This window comes from Globicephala melas, chromosome 20 (assembly GCF_963455315.2).
Source record: "Globicephala melas chromosome 20, mGloMel1.2, whole genome shotgun sequence".
Classification (NCBI taxonomy): Eukaryota; Metazoa; Chordata; class Mammalia; order Artiodactyla; family Delphinidae; genus Globicephala; species Globicephala melas.
In genome coordinates this window covers 5620764-5644854 of record NC_083333.1, presented here as the reverse complement: position 1 = coordinate 5644854, position 24091 = coordinate 5620764, and the positions used below count along the sequence as shown (strand labels likewise).

General features: G+C 45.6%; 1 protein-coding gene across 4 annotated transcripts in view; it reads left to right on the top strand.

Annotated features, from left to right (window-relative positions):
* Positions 1–18374, top strand: part of SSH2 (slingshot protein phosphatase 2) — a 245419-nt gene extending 227045 nt beyond the window's left edge. For all 4 annotated transcript variants that reach the window (XM_030861928.2, XM_030861926.2, XM_030861927.2 and 1 more), the window contains 3 exons: positions 1428–1628; positions 10650–11484; positions 13644–18374. In XM_030861928.2, coding sequence (XP_030717788.2) covers positions 1428–1628; positions 10650–11484; positions 13644–15731 — 3124 coding nt within the window. In that variant the 3' untranslated portion in view covers positions 15732–18374. The remainder of the gene's footprint in view (positions 1–1427; positions 1629–10649; positions 11485–13643) is intronic.
* The last annotated feature ends 5717 nt before the right edge of the window (positions 18375–24091 follow it).

Sequence of the window (24091 nt, the reverse complement as noted above, 5' to 3'; positions counted from 1 at the left end):
TGACATAAGCAAAACAAACATGTCCTAGTCATTTGGAATCACCTAAGCTTACAGAGACGCATATGCGCACCAACCATAGGACACTAAGATTGTACCTTTCTTTTGAGACTGTTTCACTTATTCCAGACCTTTCTCTCCATTCCCATAGCTTATCTGGCTGGCCCTCTCATTTTGGCACTTAACCTTATGCCTCCTTGCATTGGTGCTTAACTCATTCATGTGTGTCTGTCTCCCGCAGAAGGATTATAAGCTTCTGGAAGGAAGCTTGTCTCCTGTAATAGAGTGAGTGAGTGGATGAATAGATTTCCCCTGTTAGGCTGACGTGTGCATTTTTTAATTTATTGGAATAACCACTTGGGAAGGATTCCAGCCCACATACACTAGTGATAAGAGTAAATGTTCTTTTTTCCAGATTTTAAAATGTTGTTCCTACTTACAACTGACAGGTGTAATCAGGAGATCCATAAATTTGTTCATACATTTAGCAAATATTTGAAGGCTTACTCTGGGCCAGACACTGTGTTATTAGCAGAATTAGCAGAGCTGAGTAATGCTCAGATACAAGGTAATGAGCTCTGGCATAAGACTGAGGAGTTTCGTTTGTTAGTGTCACTTTATGGTGACTTTGTTTTCTCTTTCTTCCACCCCATAAAAAAAACACAAAAACAGCTAATTATTCATTCCACCCTCCTTGCTGAGAAAGCCATGTGGTACATCACATGGTCCCATCCAGCTCCACGGGTTATATAGCCAGTCCCTAGACAGAACATGGGTTGTGAAAAGTGTTGTGAAAAGTAATATCCAGGGCTACATCTGAGTAAAGAGGAGAGTTAGTTTCATTTGGTTTGTACTTTCCTCCCGGGACAGAACTCTTATTGGAACTGGAACTGGAAGCAACTCACAACATTTGGGTAAATTAGATGAATCACTGCCACACCTGTAATTCAATAGCATGCCAGCCGTCAAGGTGCCCCTGGGGCTGAGAGGACTGGCCTCCAGCCACACACAAAATGGGCTCCAGTCTCTAAATAGAAAATTTTCCTTCTGTGCTCTGTGACCAACTGTCATTGCAATTACCTTTTTGAATTTTAATTGTCTACTTCTCCCAATGAGTCCTACCCTTTAGGGAAAAACTGTTACTTATTTTTGCATCCCAGACCTTGCACATTGTCTTAAACATGGTAAATGCCTGATAAATGTTTGCTGAATGAACTAGAGAGGCTTAATATTAACACTGAATATCGTTTGAGTGCACCAGAATTGCCCCACACATTTGATTAGAGGTGCACACAAGTGCACTAAGGTGGGGTGAATTACAAAGCAAGAAAATGGAAAGGCCAGACAGGAGACGTGGACACATTTAGAACCTAGCTCTTAAAGTGTACTCACTATTGTGTTTTCCTCCTTACCTCAATCCCCCAAACTAGGAAACATGGATCTAAATGCCTTGTGCACTGCAAAATGGGGGTGAGTCGCTCAGCCTCCACTGTGATTGCCTATGCGATGAAGGAGTATGGCTGGAATCTGGACCGAGCCTATGACTACGTGAAGGAAAGACGAACAGTGACCAAGCCCAACCCCAGCTTCATGAGACAGCTGGAAGAGTACCAGGGGATCTTGCTGGCAAGGTGAGTCCTTAATTGACTTTCTCAGATTTTCCCTCCTTTATGCTCCCCAGGGCACAGTGAAATGTCGTCTGCAGCTAGTTCTCACCTAATTTAAGTGTGTGATAGGATTTGAAAATTGAAACCTCTATCCATCTAGTTTTTAAAAATTAAGTACCAGTATTTAAGATCAGCATGGAAGATTAGGCATTTAATCTAAACTAAAGACATTAAACTAAAGGGTGGAAATACTGTTCCCTTATTTCAGATCTCAATTAGGTGCAGGTTTTTTTTCTTTTTTTGCGGTACGCGGGCCTCTCACTGTTGTGGCCTCTCCCGTCGCGGAGCACAGGCTCCGGACGCGCAGGCTCAGCGGCCATGGCTCACGGGCCCAGCCGCTCCGCAGCATGTGGGATCTTCCCGGACTGGGGCACGAACCCGTGTCCCCTGCATCGGCAGGCGGACTCTCAAACACTGCGCCACCAGGGAAGCCCTAGGTGCAGATTTTAATAAATACTTCTCAACAGCTTCTAAGGCCAGATGCAGCTGCCTTATCAAAATGGATACTGATTGCTTCCAGGGTAGTGCTAGCTGAAATTCTTAGAAAATTTTTGGCCCTTTTTTTGGGGGGCGGGCCGCGTGGCGTGTGGGATCTTAGTTCCCCAACCAGGGATCAAACCCGCACCCCCTGCAGTGGAGGTGCAGAGTCTTAACCACTGGACTGCCAGGGAAGTCCCTGGCCCATTCTCTTAAAACAAGTACCTGCTGCTGCTTTGGGCTTTTTTTTTTTTTTTTTTTCCTCAGTGCTTGGTTTCACTGAACCTTCAACAGTAATTCTGGTCATGTGACAAATCTGTAGAATTGGGATATATATAACCCATTTGAGGTATGAAGGGGCTTCCCAGAAATAGCTCACTTGTTTTCTTTTTTAAGATCTTTTAATCTGATTTTATATATATATGTTTTGCAGAAATGCAGAAAATTACAAAGGGAGAAATCATTTAGAAACTCAATAACCACAGACAGCAGTTGACATTATCTTATCTCTTATCACATATATTGATGGATTTTTTTTTTTTTCCACAAAACCTGTTCTTCAGCCTTACTTCTTCACCCAGTATTAGGTCTTTTTTTTTTTAAACTGTGGCAGCATTTATTGAGCACTTACACTGCACTTAACTGCCACTGTTCCTTTTTTCCCCCTAGCTTTATTGAGATACAGTTGATGTACAACATTGCATAAGTTTAAGGTGTCCAGTGTATTGATTTCATACATTTACCTATTGCAAACTGATTAACACTGTAGCATTAGCTAACACCTCCAACCCCTGACATAACTGCCGTTTCTTTTTTGTGGTAAGACTATCTAAGATCTCTCTTAGCAACATTCAAGTATATGATTCAGTATTATTAGCTATAATTGCCATGCTGTACATTAAATCCCCAGAACTTTATAATCTCATAACTGGAAATTTGTACCCTTTGACCAACATCTCCCCATTTCCCTCAACAACCCCACCCATGCCCTGGTAACCACCACTCTACTCTGTTTCTCCGAGTTTGGCATTTTTAGATTCCATGTATAAGAGATACCACCATAGAGTATTTGTCTTTCTCTGTCTACCCAGTACTAGGTCTCGAACATCTTCCTATATCAATAAGAACTGGCTGTTTCAACAATAATTTGGTAATTGGTTATAAAATGAGTAATTTCACTACATTATTTTTATTACCCTTTGGTGGTGAAAGCCACCTTCAGCTGATCTCAGGAAAAAGATTCAGTTTACTCTCTTAGTAAACTGAATTCAAGGATCAACTTCCTGAGATGCTACATGCTGTGGAGTACCATATTTTGCTTTGTTTTTCCATGTAGGCACATTCTAGGTGGTTTTGTTAGGGTGAAGGCACTGCTGCCTAGAAGCAGTCGGGGCTGATGCCAGAGTTTGACTCCAGTGAGTCTCATGACTTGGTCTCGACTCTTGAATCTGGGCTGTGTTTCCCCTGAACAAAATGGTAAATAGCCTTCCAGCCTAACCAGGCAGAGTGACCACCCTCCCACCGCCGAAGTATTGTGAAAATGTGGCCACAGCATAGCATTACGGTTTCCACTAAAAAACCCCTCCCATTTACTCAGTACTTGGCATGATTTCATCTGAGCCATTCTCTTAGGAGGCTGGGAGGATACTGAAGTCTCCTCCACTTAAAAAGAATTTGTAGGTCTTTGGGGCCAGATTTTGATGACATTTTTAGATTACATCAGAAGGTAGGACAGAGAAGTTCTTTTTGGCACAAGAAAGAGGCATCTGAGGGTTGGATGGGACACAAATATTGTATATTCCCAGACGCACACATGACGGATATTAGGCAGTGTCCTCACGTGACCCGTTGAGAGGAAGGATACTGTGTGTCCTGCCAATTTCAGTATTTTTTCTGGAATCCCAGGCAAGCTGTTGGGTTGGGGTGGTGGTTTTTTTTTGTTTTTTTTTTAGCGTATGTAGTTTTTCTTAGATGTTAAAGGTATTTCAGAAAAATCTTAGATGAGGATAAGAAGGGCAACATAAACCCACAAGTCACCCTGCCTCTTCCCTTTCCCTTTTGGTTCCATCCTGCCTTCCTGGTCTTGATTCACGGAGGGAGGGGCAAGCCCTGGGGAGTGAGAAAACCACAGAATCTGAGTCAGTAGATGTGGTTTCCGTTCCTGGTTCACCCCCTTGCTGCAACTTTGAGAAGTTTGCACAGTTCTGATCCTCACCTGACCCCATCTATAAAATGAAAATCAAGAGACCTAGCTCACAGGGTTATTGTAAATAAAAGTGTATATAATGTATATTATGCACCGTTAAGGGTTATTCAGATGTGGTTCTCATGAAGCCCCTCCTGCAAGGCTACCCAGAGAACACACACGCATGTGCCATTCAGTTCCTCTAGCCACTGCCTTCCGCCACCAACAGACACACTAACTGTGTTAGAAACTGGAATGGAAGTGTCCTGGAATTTTCTGTATTGTGATGTTTCCTGAATTTTAAAAACTAAAATCTAGTGCTGGGGGTGTCACTTAGGCTGCTTTCAGCTGCAAGTAATAGAACATCTTCATCAACTGGGATTTCAGCAAGAAGCAGCACACGCAGATTATATGGGGAAGACTTTATAAGGGGACTGTTTACAAAGGTGTAGGACTGTAGTGGAATCAAGGAACTTATGTCAGCAGGGCTGTTTGGTAATAGCTCCTGGGCCCAGAGAGGGATGGCGCAGTTACTAGAACCTGGATGGAGACTCCTGGAGAAAAGGCGCCTTCAGAGAGGAGCAGTAGCCTTCAGTCAGGGGACCCAGCCAGCCAGAGTGGCCCTGCGGGGAAGGAGCTACAGGACTAGAGGCCTGCCTTCACTCTCCTCCCTCCAGTCTCCTGCTGGGGCTCCCCATTAGCCAAATCCTGTGGAAGTCCGAAGACAAGGGGACCAGTGGAGGTGGTTCATACGTCAGCCTCCAGGGCAGAGAGCAGGGTAGAAAGGCTGAAGAGTGCATCGGCAGGAACCAGCACCCAGCTGTAGGTAGTTAAAAAGTTGGACCATTTACCTTCTTTTGTAGCAAGAAGCACCGAAGAAGACTGTAATGGGCTCGGGGATGTAATCAGGGACTTTGGTGCTCTCATCTTCCTGCTCTACTTTGTGTTCTCCCTTGCTTAGTTAATAGCTTGGTCCTTGAATTTGCCTCATGATTGCCAGATATCTGCCACATGTCTAGGCATCTACATGTAAATTCCACCGCGTCTGGCTGAAAGAATGGGCATCTCAATTAGAGGAGAAGACTTTTCCCAGAAGCTCCCCACTAGACTGCCACCCACCCACCCCACCCCCACAGGACCACTGACCAGGACAGGGTCATATTCTTAAAACCAAGCACTGGGTAGGCAAATAGAATTTCCTGGACTGGTTAAAACAAATTCACATTCACTCTCTGGTGCTAGGGAAGTGCCACATTCCCTGAAACTGTGGGGCAGTGAACAGTCAAACCAAATCAGGCCTCTGCCAGTAAGGAAAAAGAGTAGGAATGCCTCTTGGGTATATAGCTGTTAGGGTCTGCAATCTATGATGTGTTGTCAAGAAACAGCACTTGTAGGCTACCTGCCAGGCTGACTGCCGAGTAGATTGGGCCTCTCAGACTCTTGCCCAGCCCTAGAGTACTGCTCCAGGGTCTGTCTGCTTAGAAGAGCAAAGAAGGAGAAGCCCCAGATTCCTGTGACGGTCTGAAGCTCTGTCAAGCCTTGCAGCTTAGGTCACCAAGAGAGGAAAGGCCTTGGGAAAATCCCACTCATTGTATTTGCAAAGAAATTCCATTTCCTCTCCAGGTGCTTAGATATCTTGTATTTCATATCTTCTCCCAGAAGGCACATGGTGGTTTTCCCAAAGAGATAGAGCTCTGATCCTAGCATTGTCAAGCACCATTGGTTGTCCAGAGTGGCACTGGGTGCTTAACGTGAGGTGGCAACCCTCTGTTTGAGGGTATTAGCTTGGTACTTTGACCTCTTGGTGGAAGAGAAGTTTAACAAAGTGACTCTAGGCCCCTGTAGTGATTTATGAATTGGTTACAGTCTCTTAATCAGAATGTGAGAGGGTGGACCAAACAGTGACAGTCCCTCTGAAATACAAGAGACTTTTTGCATCTTTTAGTATGTCTTTAAGCCTCAGGGAGACTAATATTTAATAGTCTCCTTTAGACCTAAAAGTGAGGGTATCATAAAGGCACTGATACTGTTCATATCTAATTTTATTTTTTCTGTTTTTATAGCCGGGGGATGGGAGTGAGGGCAGGAGGAGGGGTGTGTGTGCGTGTGTGTGTGTGTGCATGTGTGCGTGTTGAAACCCTCCATTAAACTACCAGCAACCCTGTTTGTTATTCTGGAGTTGGATCGTTTAGATATCTGGCAGATTTATGTTCCATTAGACAAGTTCAGATTTCATGCATCTGCGAGGTGGACCATGTGTCTGAGATATTAGGTTCCAGTGTATAAGGGGCAAGGAAGAAAAACTGGGTGGTGGCCAGGGAGAGTTCGTGACACATGTCCTCATAGATGTTAGTTTTGATTGTTTGAATGTCCCTGTCACCAGGGCCAGAGGAGACAGAGCTGTCTTTCACCCTGGCTTTGCTGGTGAAGACATTGAAGTCTAGTTAGCTGGTACATAATGGTCAGCCAGCAGGAGGGAACCCGAGAATGAGAGGACATGGATTCCTGGTCAGGTGACAGCCAATCACAAGTAAGGTTTAAAGGATTTTCTTAACAGCTTTTCAGTGAAATAATCTTCAAGTATTTAGGACCACGCACAGTGCATGAAAATGCTCAATTGTTGATGCTTCTTCTCTTCCTTCTCCTCTTCTCTACAGGCTGCCTAATGCCCTAAGAAGTAACCATAAATAGTCTGATTTTACTGCAACTGATACTCCATTTTTAGCAGTATTTTCCTCTATATAATTTTCTCAGAGTTGGTACTTTACCAAACATATAACAATAAGAAAGAAAGTGGAGGCAAGAGAATGGGACATCATGTGCATCCTGTCATTTAGCTTTCCTTCTTGCTCATTTACTAAGTAAAAGGGCAAATTCTTACCCAGAACGGCCCAGCCATCTCACGTGTGTCAGTGTGTTTATGTGAATCCAAATTCAGGTCAGAGGCCACGAACCTGAGACTTGTTTGCATCATCCAGGCCACAAACCAGCTCTGAAGTTCTTTCTGGCACTTGCTGCCTACCTGGAATAGGTCGCGGGAGTCAGCTGAATATAAACATTAACAGTTTAAAATAACAGATATGATCTAATGTCTTACACCTATTCCTACCAGTGACGGAGCATTAGAATAATCTGGCTTGAGAAAGGGCTTCATTGGGAGACAGTTTGGTGATACCAAGTAAAACTCATGATGCACATAGGCCTTGTGACCCACCTTTTTTCCCCTCCTGTATTTAACACCTTTGTGAAACCAAAGTGTGCACCAGGCACAAGAATGTCCGTGGCAGTGTTGTTCGTAATAGCTAAAACTGCTTATCAGCAAGGTGGATGAATAATAAATTGTGGCATATTCACTACACTCTATGAAATTACAGCTACACACATCGATGAGTCTTAAAACATGTTAGGCATAAAAAGTTGTAGAAGAATACATACAGTATGATTTCATTTATGTAAAATTCAAAACATACAAACTAAGCTATATATTGTTGGAACAAAACATGCGATGACACAATAAGGAAAAGGGAGGGAATGATAAGCACAAAATTCAGGTGATTGGCTACTAACCCCTGCACTGGGAGGAGAAGGGGGAATCAGGAAGGGCCACATGGAATAGCAGTGCTTTACAGGCTGTGGTAATGAGTATCATGACTATGTCAGAGAGCCGCCTGCCACTCTCCCTGCAGGTTTTACTGCAAAAATGAAAAAGGCAGCAGAATCAGACTTATTTTTGGATTGGGATTTTTCTTTCTCCTTTACAAGAGGTGTCAGTTTAATTCCAGAGCCCTGACCCAATACTTTCTGATTAATATCTTCCCCAAGAAGAGAAGGAAATCCCTGCTGGGTAAAGCAGCTATGATGTCAGCTGCTTTCTCTGAGACTTGCACTGTTGGTGCCTATTAGCATAACATCAGTCTCTCGTTCCCTCTCAATTTATTAGTGATTTACAGGCAGTTTTTTTAAAACATACTTTGGAGGGTTCTCGGGATCATGAAAATTTCCCGTTTGCCTGTTGTCTGATGAGATAAGCTGTTCTTTACTATTAGGGTGAGAACAGCTACTCCCTGAGATATCTTCCCAGTGATTTGCATCACAGGACTTGTCCTGCCTTGGTGGGTGGCTGAGAGGACTTGGTGCAGGTTTGAACATCCTCATGATAGGTGAGGGATGGAAACTGGAGAACACAGTCCTATTTAGGTCAGGGAACAGGGTGTCAGACGAAAAAGAAGAAGCTTTAAGGGGAGCACATTGGCACCCGTTGGTCACAAAGTATAGTTCGGGCCCACCTATCCAACCAGTCAGCTTGCCCCTCCCCACAGCCACTCACTCGTTTGGGGTGTGTGATACGTTGTCTCCTCCTAGGGGTGGCTGGAGTTCGTGCAGCTTGGAAAGGGGGAAAACCCCACCTTACACCCAGCTACTTGATTATAGCTTGTCTTCATAAACAAATTGACCTGCGCCCTACCCAGAAAAGCACCCTTCTGCTGGGCAGGCCTGAGTCAGAGAGAGCCCCACCCAAGCAGCAGGCAGGCGGGGGGGAGCTGAGAGCAGGTGCAGAGTTGAGCACAAACAGGGGTTCACATTAGTGCAGGCGTGTGACTCGGCAGAGATTCACAGGCAGCCAAGGCAGGTATGGCCCTGAGCCCAGGGTTAGTTGTTCTGGGCTGTTTCCATTCCACCCTGCGGCGAGGTAGCTCTTCATCAGCTTGTAAGTCATGGAAACCATACCCCCAGATGCCACATTTAGCGACCTGTTCCCTGCCCAGCCACAGGGCCACCTTTCTCTTTTTCATTGGAGCTTTGAGAACTGTGCTTCCTTGTTAGAGTGTGGTTTGAAATGAGATCTCATCAGACCTTCTCTCCATAAAATCAACCAAAGGATGGATGTGTGCATATAGTCTTTTTGGCCCACCTCCTTTTCCAGGGGTCACTTTAGCTTGATGGTTTTTATCCACAGATCCTCATGAAAGGGCCTGTACTTTACGCTTATCCTCTTCCGTTCTGATACCAACCTTTTTCTCCAGATTTACTAGCCTCATCTTTGCTTTCTCTTTTTTTTTGGCTGCACCGCATGTCTTGCAGGATCTTAGTTCCCAAACCAGGGATTGAACCCGGGGCCATGGCGGTGAAAGCACTAAGCCCTAACCACTGGAACGCCAGGGAACTCCCTGTTCTTTGCTTTCTAATTCAAAAAAGATTACCACCCTCCTCACACTTCCACATCAGTGATAATCCTATATCAGCTCTTTATCCCAATTATGAGAACTTATAATGGGCTCCAATTGATTATTTCTCTTTGTATTACTTGGATAATGTTTTGTGTTTTTTCCCCCCAGTTATTAATATTAATCAGGCTCATTTTTTTAATTCAAAAGTTGTAGACATACTACAGAGTGTAGAATTGTAAAGCCCTCCCCAAAAGTAAAAGCCCTGCCTTCCTTGAAAGAAACACTGTTACCAGTTTGGTGATGTTCTGTAGATATTTCACTATACTTATTCTAATATGGGAACTGACTATTCCAAGTGTGTTCAACATGCTTTTCACTTAATAGTGTACCTTGAACATCATTCCACTAAAATATTTGGCTATTTTGGTTTTTTTTTAACTTTAAAAATGTATTTATTTATTTATTTTGTCTGCACTGGGTCTTAGTTGTGGCACATGGGATCTTTTAGTTGCGGCATGAGGACACTCTTAGTTGCGGCATGTGGGATCTAATTCCCTGACCAGGGATCGAACCCGGGCCGCCTGCATTGGGAGAGCGGAGTCTTATCCGCTGGATCACCAGGGAAGTCCCCTTGACTGTTTTTAATAGCCTCATATAAGTGTATGGACCATAATTTAAATAAATTTTTTTTGGTGTTGCAGTATTACAGTAAACATCCTTATATGTATAGCTTTGTGCACTTATGTAGTAGTATTTCTCCAAGTAAAAATTTTAAAGGGAGAGTTGCTGTTTAAAGGGTTAGATTTTGAGAGCTATTGCCAGATTTCATTCTTTAAAATTCTACAGTTCACACTCCTATCAACTGTGTATTATGAGAGGGCTAGTTTGACCAAACCATCATCAAGAGCTTCATAAGAGCTAACAACTATCTTAGCTCTTATAAGTCTGATAGTAAAAAATCAGATCTCATATTCATTTGTTTTTGTTGTTTGCTGTTAGTGAAATTGAGCCTCTTTTCAACTGTTGATTACCTACTTCCACTGGGCATTAACAAAGCATCTTGCAGGTTAAGTTTATCTGGGAGCGGTTTCCTGGGAGGGTATTGATTGTTTTCACAAACCAGAGTAAGGCGTTTCCTATGTATGTCCTCCACAGCAAACAGCGGCATAACAAGCTCTGGCGATCTCATTCAGATAGTGACCTCTCGGACCACCACGAACCCATCTGCAAAGCAGGACTAGAACTCAACAAGAAGGAGATCACCACCTCAGCAGACCAGATTGCCGAGGTCAAGACCATGGAGAGTCACCCACCCATACCTCCCGTCTTCGTGGAACATGTCGTCCCACAGGATGAAAATCAGAAAGGCCTGTGTACCAAAGAAAGAATGATCTGCTTGGAGTTTACTTCTAGGGAATTTCATGCCGGACAGATTGAAGATGAATTAAACCTAAATGACATCAATGGATGCTCATCAGGGTGTTGTCTCAATGAATCAAAATTCCCTCTTGACAACTGCCATGCATCCAAAGCCTTAATCCAACCTGGACAGGACCCAGAAATGGCCAACAAGTTCCCAGACTTAACAGTGGAAGATTTGGAGACAGACGCACTGAAAGCAGACATGAACGTCCACTTACTGCCCATGGAAGAATTGACATCCCGCCTGAAAGATCTCCCCATGTCCCCTGATCCTGACTCACCGAGCCCCCAACCCAGTTGCCAGGCTGAAGTCTCAGATTTCAGTACAGATCGCATTGACTTTTTTAGCGCGCTAGAGAAGTTTGTAGAGCTTTCCCAAGAAACCCGGGCCCGATCTTTTTCTCACTCAAGGATGGAGGAACTGGGTGGAGGAAGGAGCGAGAGCTGTCGACTGTCAGTGGTCGAAGTAGCCCCTTCCGAAGCGACCGCTGATGACCAGAGAAGCAGCTCTCTGAGTAATACTCCCCATGCATCTGAAGAATCTTCAATAGATGAGGAACAGTCAAAGGTAAAAACTGTCTTTATAGTTCTATGCCTAATGAAGTTCTCTTTAATGACAAAATATTTGGGACTCTGCTATGTTCACTATATTTTTGATGTTGCTAAAGATTTAGGAAGGCGATGTGAGAGAGACAGTCTGGCGTGAAAATTTAGGGTTTAAATATTTTTCTAAATCAGTTGCCTTTCAAGGAATTTATCTTTCCAGGCTTTTGGTGTCATTGGAAGCACTTCTGAGAGGGGATGAGGGAAGAAGGGATTAGCCAAAACAAATGTCCTGCCTGACCAAGGAGAAGGTCCCCTGTGGACCTCCGCAGTTCAGATCAAATCTCACCAACAGTGAGGTGCCAGGGACTGATCTGTTGCCTGAGTGAGACGTGTGTCTCTCTGAGAGGATGCATTTGTTTGGGAAATTCTTTCTGCCTCAGAAAATTCAAAGACTAAACGTGTGTTAATAGTTGTTGGAGTAGCAACTGATTCCCATGCTGAGTTCTTGCTATTAATAACATCTCTGAATTGTTCCTCATTGCAGACGCTGTGGTATTCAAGAATTGAGGGATGGTTTGGGGAAATGACTTGGGAGCAGACAGAATCCCAAGATTCGTCTCAGTGGCATGAGTTCTTATGAGCCGTCTCAGACCAGGGAAAGAATTACTATATATCATCAACTCTAAGACTCACACTTATTCTCATTTTGACTTTTGAAATTGGGTTGCATCTTAAAAAACAATGGTATCTTATGTCAGTATAATACAGTAATTGGGAAGCAAGTGGGGACAGATTTACTCTAACATAAATGAAGTCATTTCACGATTTCAGTGGAGCTGACTAGATTCTTGACATCTCCTGATTGCTGTCTACTTATATTTACCACCTCGTTCACTCATCTGTTCTCTCTCTTCTTAACTACCCCAGGGCAGTTGTTGCCTCTGCTTCTGTCTTCTCCTCTCCCCAAAAGCTATGCCTCTATTTCGTTTCTACCGGGAAAATCAGAATGCCTGAGCTCTCCTTTGGACTAATGGATGTAGTGGCTCTGACAGAAATAGCTTTTCTGCAAAGTTCTGGTCATATGAGCACTCTCTCCGCAGCCCATGCACACACTGGGCCCGCTGTGGCTTCTCTCCCAGCCTTGGCAAGTTTGCCTCTGCCTGATGTCCCAGCAGATTTCTCCCAAAGGCATAACTGATCTTGTTAGTTTGTACTAGCTCTGACTCTTTTTGAAGGAGAAAGACAAGAACAATTCCTAGGGAAATACTGTACCTTGAAGGTTTATAAAAATGTTAACAAAGTAGATTGATGGTCATAATGATGTTGCTTTAAGAGATGTCCAAGGGCCATTTCTAAATTTTGAAATTCTTATTTTTTTACAGTAGGACTTGATTTTGCATTGGCCAGTTTTCTTTGGCCTTGTTTTAAACCCATCTGGGAATATGTAACTGGTGGAACACTAAAATGTCAGATTCGCAGTTTCTAAGTTTGCTCGGGCACGTGGCTGCATAAGCCAAGGAAGAAGCCATGTGAAACCTAGGAACTGTACAGTCAGATATAGAGTGCCCCCATGTGCTGGGATGCGGCTGCTGGGAGAAGCAGTGGGAGGATATGGACGAAAGCTGGCAAGACAAAGGACAGAAGAGAGCAGTGAGTCTCCAAATCAGACATCCAGCTTCCTCTAACACTGGGCATATTTAAGGTGGCCACTGAGCCCTTCAGTGGAACTCTTCCCCTTGAACCAAGTTAGGATCAAACTGGAAGGGGATAGGTGGGATAGGCTAGAGAGGAAAGGTTTCATTTACCCCAGTATGGCCTAAATCCTGAAGGCTCATGGTCTTAGGAAAATAAGGATTATAGGAGCCTCCAAGGCTACTTGCTGTTTACTTTTGGAGCAAGATACTGGATTAGAATCCTATTTGAGTCAACAGAACACAAGTTTACTAGACAGTGACACAACCTATGACTAATTTTGTATCTCTGCCTTTGATGAATCCGGTTTTTTCTTGTACGACAGAACAGAATACAACCCCAGGCAGAGGACAGTCCCAGGCACTCCATGATTTGTGTCCTCAGAGAGCCAGAAGGTTCTCCTGGATCAGAGGATTAGTAAGCAAAAAATCTGGCATTTTCAATTAGATTACAGTTAGCCATAACCATCTCACTGTTTTCTCTTCTTAGGCAATCTCAGAACTGGTCAGTCCAGACATCTTCATGCAGTCTCACTCAGAAAATGCAATTTCAGTCAAAGAAATCGTCACTGAGATTGAATCCATCAGTCAAGGAGTTGGACAGATTCAAGTGAAAGGCGACATCCTAGCCATTCCATGCCATACACCAAAGAAGCACATCGTCCATGAGCTGCCCCTTGAGAGGGCCCAAGCCGCAGAGAACAAACCTGGAAATCTGGAGCAGAGTGGAGTTTCCTGCACAGCCCAGCCTGAACTAGCCAAAGACTCAGGGAAGTGGGAGCCAGAAGGGTGCCCAGTGGCACACTCATCCACCACAGCGTTGGAAGAAGAGGAACCAGCTGAGGGGGAACCAGAGCTCTGGGGCCCAGGGATGCCCCCGGGTGCCAAGTGGTGCCCCGGGTCCGTGAGGCGAGCCACCTTGGAGTTTGAGGAGCGCTTGCGGCAGGAGCAGGAGCAGTACGGTGCTGCCCCTGCTTGTGCCTCGTTGTCCACTCGTAAGAATTCCAAGAATGATTCTTCTTCTGTGGCAGATGTGGCATCAAAAGGGAGGAGTGATGAAGCCACCCTAGAACATGCATTTGTCCCCAGGGAACCAGAGACGAGCAAGGGCAAAGGGAAATGCAGTGGGTCTGAGGCTGGCTCCCTACCCCATTCTGAGCAGCATGCCATCGTTCCAGCACCCGAGCTGCCGGAGTCTCACCCGTTGCCAGCTCCTCAGAAGTGCCCAGGGTCAGGTCCCAGAACACAGCAGGAAGGAGTCCTGAAGGAGCAGAGGACTTCGGTCTCATGCCAGGGACCTGAGACACCAGCAGTCCCTCTGCCTCTTCCCAAGAAGATAGAAATCGTTGAATACACCCACACAGTCACGACACCTGATCACGGGCCAGAGGGGGAAACAGCCACCAGCGAAAAGAGTGGGGAGCAGGGACTGAGGAAAGTGAAAGTGGAGGAGTCCGTTACTGTCCTCTGTGCACTGGATGAAAATCTGAACCGGACACTGAGCCCCGACCAGGCTTCTCTGCACCCCAGAGCGCTACCTCTGCCTCACTCTTCCTCTCCCGAGCCTGAGCACGGCAGGCCCGCCCACCCAGCCCCCACCCTGAGCAGCCCTGGAGACGGGGGCAACAGCCCAGCAGCTGCCCTGGAGACGGCAGCGCCTTCTGTCAGTCACTCAGCCCACGTACTTGGTGCCAGCTTGGCTTACCTGCATCCCCAGACGGTGGTTCACCTGGAAGGCTTCACAGAGCAAAGCAGCACCACAGACAATGAGCCCTCTGCGGAGAAGGGCAGCTGGGAGGAAAGTCAGGAGGGCCCCCTCTCCAGGGGCAGTGGAGTGCCATATCAGGGCTCCCAGGTAAGTAGCGAAGACCTGTGTTTAATTAGCAGACTCGGTGACAGTGTTGGGGAGCAGCAAGAAAAACTGGACCCATCACCTGTAGCCTGTCAGCTCCCACACAGCCCTAGTAGTGACGGTATAAAGGGTCTCAGTCACAGCCCCAGTGGGGTGAAGGAACGCGCTAAAGAAATCGAGTCCCAAGAGATTTCCCAGGTAGGGCTCCCCAAACCATCGCAAATGAGGCATTCAGCTTCCCTCGCCAAGTTAGGTTACCTGGACCTCTGTAAAGACTGTTTACCGGAGAGGGGGCCTATCTGCTCTGAGTCCCCTCATCTCAAACTGCTTCAGCCCTTCCTCAGAATGGGCTCGGGAATGGAGGCCCAGGAGCCCCCAGAAAACCCAGATGCTCCCCAGAACCTAGAGCCCACCAAGTGGTTCATAGAGCAACTCAAAACAACAGAGTGTATCGCACAGAGCAAGCCGGTGGAGAGGCCCCTTGTACAGTATGCCAAAGAATTTGGTTCCAGTCAGCAGTGTTTGCTCCCCAGGGCAGGACCTGAATTGACTAGTTCTGAAGGAGGCCTTCCTTTGGTACAGACCCAGGGACTGCAGGGTGCAGGCCCAGCTCCAGGGCTGGCTGTAGTGCCCCGTCAGCAGCACGGCAGAACTCACCCCCTAAGGAGACTGAAAAAAGCAAATGATAAAAAACGGACAACCAACCCCTTCTATAATACCATGTGATTCTGAGCCTCTACATGTGACTTTCTGAAAGAAATGTTTGTAAAAGGGGCAGGTGTAATATGTAAGGAACATGCACTTTATTGGTTAATTTTATAATACTTTGGTCATTTTACTGTTCCTGGCGCATGCAGGGTTTGGTTTTTTTCCTCTGTGTGTGTGAGAGAGAGAGAGAGTTTGATTTGGACGGCAAGACCATTTTACCATTTTTTATTTTTGGAAAATGCAAACCTCAAAGAATACTCATTTTCAAAGAACACCTTTATCAAAGGCAAATTGCTGTTTTTCAGTCTACTGCCACCTGCTCCTCATTTTGCCCCCTGAGGGAAGGCATGCTTGCTTGATTGAGGAAGGAAGCAGATGGGGAAAGTGGGGTTGAAGCTGGGAATTGGAAATGCTGCCCCAGGCCTGTGTGATGATGGTTAGGTCTCCAGACCTGATGCATTGGATTCACTGAAGGGGGCAGCCCAACATCAGCATGCTCTCAGACTTGGTCCCCAGCCCCTTGGAGTTGCCGAAATGGGCAGGTTCTGCTTTGCTCTCAAAGAGGGTCTTCCAGAATTCATTTCTCCTGGTCTCCAGAGTGTATCATTACAAAAAGGCATGATAATTGGCTGGCTTTGTAAACTTATCAAGCAAATACTTTTTTACCCCAAGCAAAGAATTTTATTAAATTTAAAATGAACTCCAAAGGATTTCTGAGAGGTCCTCTCTAGAGGAAAGCAGAAGAAGAGAAGGAGGTGAAATTGGGGGTGGAGAGGCCACCACTGCCCAGTATCTTCCAGGTGGACGGGCTCCACACAGGTGGTCATCCTACCCCACCCCACCCCCCATCCCCTGGAAATGTGCCCTGCAGCATTCTCCCAACTAAAACACAATAGGGACAAGTTTGAAAAACAGCAATTAAAAGTCAGTGTGTTCTTGTAAAGTGAATACATATGTAGGGTTTTAACCCTTTCGTTACTTGAATAATTCTGTGGGCCTTCTAAGTTTAATGGCCATATTTTTTCCAATTTATTTTCCTCCCTCATGCTGTTTCTCCCAGTGCTGCCTATTTTTTTTAATTTTGTAGGTATTTGAATTGTTACATTACATATGTATAACCTCCATTGAATGCAAAGTTTTCTTTTTAATATTATCACTGTTAACACTTGACATAAGTTTTTTTTTTCTTTTTCCTGGAAGATTTGTCATTTCTCTAGTTTATACACAATACTTATGTACATAATGTTGTCACTTTCTTACATTGTTTTGTTGTTAATGTTGTATGTTGTAGGGTCTTTTTGACTTATCCATTTTAAGAAATAGTAAAGCTGCAACTGGAAAACATACGGACACCACAGAAATAAGACTGATGGGTGTTGGTAGGAATCTGCAGAGTATATATTGATGGTGGTTTTTTTTAAAATGGAGACTTCTAATCACCAGCTCCTGCCAAATTATGCGTTAGTAACTTCCTCCTCAGAGAAACCCCTAAAGGCTCCCATTAGATCACAGTTTGACTGAAGGCTAATTTCTCTTTGAGACTGAAATCCCAGAACGTTGTTCACCACTAGCTGAACCAGAGCCAGGGAGTATATGTGAGTGTTACCGCTGCCCAGGGTGGAAGCTCCTAATGGATTAGGCTGAAGGGCTGCAGGGAGGCCTCGGCCAAGGGCAGGCACCCTTAAATGACCGCGTTTAGGATGCTGTTGCTTTGCTGCTATTGTGGAGGTCCTTAACACAGGAGCACCTGCCGTAAACAAGCCTATTTCAGCTTCTTACAGAAAACATATTTAGCTTGGGATGGAACACCACTGCAGCTCATCAAAACTGAAGAGGTTTGCAAATTTGCTTCCTGTTTGCTTTGGTGGTTGTCCCCATTGCTGAGAGGTTGACCGAGCACAGACCTAAGATTTAGGTTTGGGGTTCATCACAGCACTTAGAGGATAAAGATGCACAGACTGTCAAAGTGATGTCAGAGGCCAGAGTTCGATGAGGACAGGTGGTATGGTGACCCAAAGGAGAGAGAAAAGGTGGACTGAGGCCACTCGTACGTGTTCAAGAGGAGCTGTGAATCCAGTTGCCGGGTGGAGGCCGTAGTTGGGTCTGACATCACTGCCAGGAGGCAGATTGGACAGAAACCTCCTGCTCTTAAGTGTTTTTATGGTGTAGTAATGATATGTACCTGTGCTGTCCCTAAATAGTTTCCTTAAATGTTCAAATGTGTCATCCACACAGCTTTGTGGCTCCAGGATATTTAATGTGTTGTAAAATGTTTTACTAGGTGGCATGTTCCAGTGTGAGGAGGCTTGCAGGACAGGGTTATGAATTTCCAGGGCTCATCCATCTAAACTGCCCTTTCTTGTTGAGGCAGTTCCATCACCAATATGTTGGCGAAAGGAGAGGAAACTGTGGCAGGGGTGGGAAGAGGAGGCTTTGCATGGAGGTTAAGAGAGTAGCGTCCACTCAGTTAATCCCTTGAGATGGTGACATCCCTCACATTAAGAAGTACACACAGGGTCGACAGTGTTGCACTGTTCTCTCTTCTTTTCCCGGCCACTGTGTTTAATGCTCACTCTCACTGCATTAAAGAACAACAAAGATTGGGAGTGGGGGAACCTCAAATGCTGTGAAGAAAAACAAAACCTTTTTTTTTTTTTTAAAGAGTAGAGGAGGTCTTGCTCTGCCTTTTTTTTTTAATAATTATACTTTTTATCATTTAATTTACCTGCCTAAATAAACATTCTCTACACAAGGTCTGTAATTCAGCCATGCCATAGGGTTTTGCCAGCCCTCAGACTCCCAAAACCGAGTGTTCTTGTGCTATTTATGTAGCTGAGCACTGTCCAGGGGAAGTACATGACGGCCTATCAAGAACTTTCTAAACTTTATTCTCTTCAAACGGATAATCTCAGGTGGCCTGTTTCCCTTTTCTGTTCATGGAAAAGCCAGACCCGAAACAGCAGGTCTGGTAGATTGACAGAGATGAGTAGGAAAAGTTTGGACCTCTCGCTCAGTGCCTCTCTTTATTTTGAAAACCATCATAGTCTGACTCAGAATTATTCTGGAGGGATTGTGTGTGTGTGTGTGTGTGTGTGTGTGTGTAAAAAGTAACACTGTGGTGCATGGGATAAAAGCCCCAGGAGCACACAGATTTTGAGCTGTAATCTGGATGGTTACCTGGTCAGTAGGAAGGAGAGAAACCCCTTTTTTGATTTTAGAAACACTTAGGAGTAGTTTGTACTATAGCAGATACACAGTACAGTAGTGTAGTAATACTCATCTCTCCTCATTTTGGTTGCCTTTCAGATTCCGAATGTTTAGGATCATTCCTAACATTTCAGGCTCTTTATCTAGCATTTTCCTGGTTCTGTACCTTTATCCCAACTGGTATTTCCTCTTTCTCATTTTGGGAACTACCAAGAGCCCCAAGGACAGCCTGAGGATGACAGCCCAGGCTCTGAGGTCCCCTCCTGCTAAAGGGCCCCAGACAGATGGCTCTTGGATAGACTTGAAGCTTCTGAGACATAGCAGCTCACAGAAATCTTCATTTGTTCCATCTGAGGATTTCAGTTCTGAAGTGATCTAGCCATGTTTGGTAAAGATGTTTTTGTGGGAACTGTTTCTCTCTCTCTCTATTTTTTTTTTTAAGAAAGCATTATGCAAAAAGGGTCTCTTTCAAGGGCATTTTAAATTTTTTAAATAAAGCCATTCTTTGGCTTTTTTGAACTGTTTGTGGATATTTTGTTTACATTGTGAATATTAAAACGTGCATCATCTTGATGGCCGCTCAGATTCCTCCTCCAGGCACCTAGCCCTGGCCATCCTGTGAGCCCTCACACTGAGCAAGGTCAGCCTTATGGGTAAGTGGGGAAAACCTGGAGCTGACTTCCATCTGTGTCTTGCACTCCCATCCAACACTCTGTATGGAAATATTCATCATTTCCTCAGTGATGGTGTGTCTTATAGTGATGGTTGTAATGGTGAATGGCTAGTGTCGTTTTTGTCTAATTTTGTTTTGCTTTTTGATGGTAGATGAGATGAAATTTTAGCTATTTCAGCACCAATCCAACTTAAAAACATCTTGGATTTGTTTTCCCTTCCAAACTAAAAGATTAAGGCATGTATTAGGCATAAGTGTATTTGCTGCCGTGACTCATCCGACGGCTATATCAGGAAAAAGCCTCCTGCTACCAAAGCAGGAAGCTGCACACTCCTAACCCTTCTCCAGGGCTTGGGGTCCCTTGATGCCATGGAGAGCTATTGCAAGGTGCTTCTGTACTTTTCTGGCCTGGAAGTGGAGGGTGCCTGCGCCTGGCTCCTGCTATGAAAAGAGAACCAGCCTCACTTTCTCAGTGCCCCAGAGATCTGGGACAGGATTTCTAAACTGGAATCATCCCTCATCAGCTTGAAGATGTCCCAAGGGGTATACGACTAGTGCTGCCATCTGTGTCCTCACAGCAACACTGGTGGCAGCATCCTGTGCACACATGGAGAGCTAATACCCAGGGCTTAACTCAAGTTGATGACCCAGTCTGGAAGCTGGGTAACTGGCCCTGAAATGTTTCCCAATCAGTAAATCCACAGGGAACTGTTTGGTTTTTATGTTTTATTGGAATTTGGTTTGCTTGGCATAGCTTAAGGTGCCTTTTCTTTCTTTCTACTTTAATTTTGTAGGACTTGTTTTAAATGTAGAAAACAAGTCCAAAAGACTCTCCCACTGACTGTTACCTTTGCCCCAGGCCACCCCAAACTTTTATGCTCACATTTTATTAAATAAAGCAGGTGCTCCCTGGAATCTCTGGGACCTTTTTGAGGCGTTTGAAGCAGAATATAAAGAGTGGTCTCATCTCCTTCCTTAATCTTCCTGGTGGTTGGGATGTTCCACTTGTATCATAGGTTTTTTTATTACTGATGTGCTCCGCTGTTTTTAAATGTGAACTTGTGCGCAAATGTGCAGATTCAATGTTCTTGTTACAGATTGAATAAATTTTTATTTTGAAGATGAAACGTGTACTTGATCAAGTGCAACAAAAGAGGGGGTTGCTTAAAGGTGGAGGGATTGGAAGAGAACACTGATGGTAAACATGATGCAATTCCCGTTGATTGATCTCCCTCCCTTAGGAGAGAGCTGAGCTCTGGGAAAAAATATAACTTTCTACCTCTCACAAAATGAAGACTGAATGGGAAATGGGATCACTAAAGATTATTTCAGACAGTGTGGCTCCAATCAAGTGACCACGCTGGGAACTTGCCTGGTCAAAGAGGCTCTTGCCAAAGCCACCACCTGAACGTTAGGAGAATGAATAAGCAAAGGGACCAAAATTCCGCCACCATCTGTGGTACAAAGTGTTCTGGGACAGCTGCCGTGACGCGCCCCAGCAGAGACTGGATTTCTTGGGTAGGTGAATTCTCTGGACATTAACAAGACAGAGTTCACAAGCTTTCGGCACAAGGCACTTCAGTTCACTGAAAGGTTTCTAGAAACAGGGCATGAGTTTCCAAAGAAGTAAAAGCTTAACCCTCTCCCATCATTAGAAGAGAAGAGAAGCACTTGATGTCAGTGGTAGAGGAAGAGAGATGGGGCCAAAGAGCAGTTCCCTAAAACGGGCGCGGGGGGGCGGTGCGGATTGCCTGGTGGTCCAGTGGTTAGGACTCCGTGCTTTCACTGCCGAGGGCGCGGGTTCAATCCCTGGTCAGGGAACTAAGATCCCGCAAGCCCTGCGGCATGGCCAAAAACAAAAACAGACAAACAAAAACAGGCTGGGGGGAGGGGTCTCCACTTCTCCCACCCCTCCACAGACCCATCATGAGATATTTAGTGGTGCCACTCATCACATATAAAGCAGCTCTACTATCTAGGGAAAGCTCAGTTTCCAGAGAAAACACTGCCTTGAACTAAAATTAAGTCAGCCTGCTTCAGTCTGTATCGTCCATATCAAATGAGATGGGCACACCACTGGTCTCTGGCTGGAGTGCCAGAGTGCATGATGGTGAAGGCAAGGTCATTTCACAAAATATTCTAGGGGTGCCTGGAGTCCCTGACCCTGATCGGTCATGGCTTTCTAGCCAAAGCAAATGGACCAAATCATGTCTAAGTTGCCAGGCCACCTCTTCCAGAAAACGGCTTTATGAAAGATGAAGTCTATGCCTATCTTTTATGGATTGCTATTCAGATGGGTAACAGTTCAAATGGATAACAGCAAGGGAAAGCACCAAGTCCAAGTAGCTTCTTCCACTGATTGGCTCTTTGTGCCTTGGCTCCACCTACCCCCAGCTCTGCCAGGCCTTGGCAGCCAGAAGAAGGCTAGAGGGCAGGGCTGAGCCATGCCAGCTCTAAACAACACCTGTAAGTTCCTGCTCTTGTACCTGGAGAGCAACCACCCCCCCACCCAGGTCATGGAACTGAAGGCAGAATGGATTGAAGGATTCCTGCTTCTGGGCTTCCCTGGTGGCGCAGTGGTTAAGAATCCGCCTGCCAATGCAGGGGACACGGGTTCGAGCCCTGGTCCGGGAAGATCCCACATACCGTGGAGCAACAAAGCCCATGCCCACAACTACTGAGCCTGTGCTCTAGAGCCTGCAAGCCACAACTACTGAGCCCATGTATCACAACTATTGAAGCCCGCATGCCTAGAGCCCGTGCTCTGCAACAAGAGAAGCCACCACAATGAGAAGCCCACGCACCACACGCGTGCAGACCCAATGCAGCCAAACATGGACGGAAGGGAGGGAGGGAGGGAAAGAAAGGATTCCTGCTTCCTAGTCCCAGACCCTTACCTCTAGAATGGAGTACCTGGCTCTCTTTAAAGAGGAGAAAAGGAGATGGGAGAAGAAAAACTGCCGTTTCAGGGTAGGAGACAGCATGTCAAATCCCTTCTCTGCCAACAAGTGGTGCAGACTTGAAAAGCACCTGACCCAGCCCTTTTCGCTTTACAGCCCAGAAGAGCTGAAAAAATAGGGTGACTGAGCAACGGCTGAAACTCCAGCTTTGTAATCAGTATAGGCATCCTTTCCTCTGTGCCACAAGCGTATCTCTCAATATCAGCACTTGTGAGAGAAGGTGGCCTTCAGGGAGAGACAAAAATGCATGGTGCTGAAAAGCTGGACACAGACACCAGACCTCTTGGGTAAGAATCTCAGCTGTACTACCTACCAGTTGAGTGATGCAAAAGCTATTTAACCTCTTTGTGCCTCAGTTTCCTCACCTGTAAAATAGGGGTAATAATGGTACCCATCTCAGAAGACTAGTATCAGAATGGAATTAATATGTGTAAAGCCCTTAGTACAGTGTCTAGCTATTGTTATTAAGGAGCTACTGAGTCACTCACGTGTTTTCCTCCTAATCATGTGCCTGGAATCTTCAGGTAAAAGGGAGATGCCTCATCTACCCTCATGCCCCCCCCCACCAATGCCATAATTATTTCTGGGGCACCTGTAACAGTTTCTGGTTCTGATCCCCACAAGCCACTGAATACTTGGACTCTTCCTGAGAAACAAGCCTTGTGAGGGCCTTTGAAGTTCCCACCACCTTCCCTCCCTTTACCCCCAATGCTAATCTCTACCCTCTGGAAGGCTGTGTTCCATTGATTTCCAGGTGTGTCCTGGAGAGTGAGAAGTAATAACCGGTCCCCTGTTGCTCTCCAGGGCCTTATGATCCAAAGGAAGAAATCCAGGCAGTGGGTGAGCACTGGAAAGACAGCAGCTACAGGGACTAGTTCTTCACTGGCTGCATTCTGATCAGGTTTCTTTTTGTCTCCTCCTTAACCCTGGTCAATACTCAGATCCGCGGGTCTGGAAGGGAGTGGGAGGGGGCAGGGGCTTCCCTGGAACACAGTCGGGCACCAATTCAAACAAGGCCCTCAAGACTTTAGGAGTCAGGCTGAGTGTCTAAAAGACCCGTGCCAGGGCTCCCCTGGTGGTGCAGTGGTTAAGAATCCACCTACCAATGCAGGGTACATGCGTTTGAGCCCTGGTCCGGGAAGATCCCACATGCCTCGTGTCCACTAGAGAAAGCCCACCCAACGAAGACCCAACGCAGCCAAAAATAATAAATAAATAAAATAAATAATAAATTTATTTTAAAAAACAATGAAAGACCCGTCCGTGCCAGCCGCTTTCCCTTGAACCTGGTGTTCACTTTTTTTTCTCCCACACCCCTATCACCGGTTTTTAGGCTGCTTTGTGCCCTGTTCCGTGGAATCTTCTCTAACGGGGTGAAGTGCCCAGTACAGTGACAGTGGTCGCTATTGCTATTAATAACAGTAACATTCACAGGCCCCTGTCGGGTACCCTCACAGCTGCCCTGGGCCAGCCTAGGCCCTCATCCAAGGGCCCCCAGAGCATCTTCCGGGACCTCTCCTCAGGGGTGTCTGGACGTG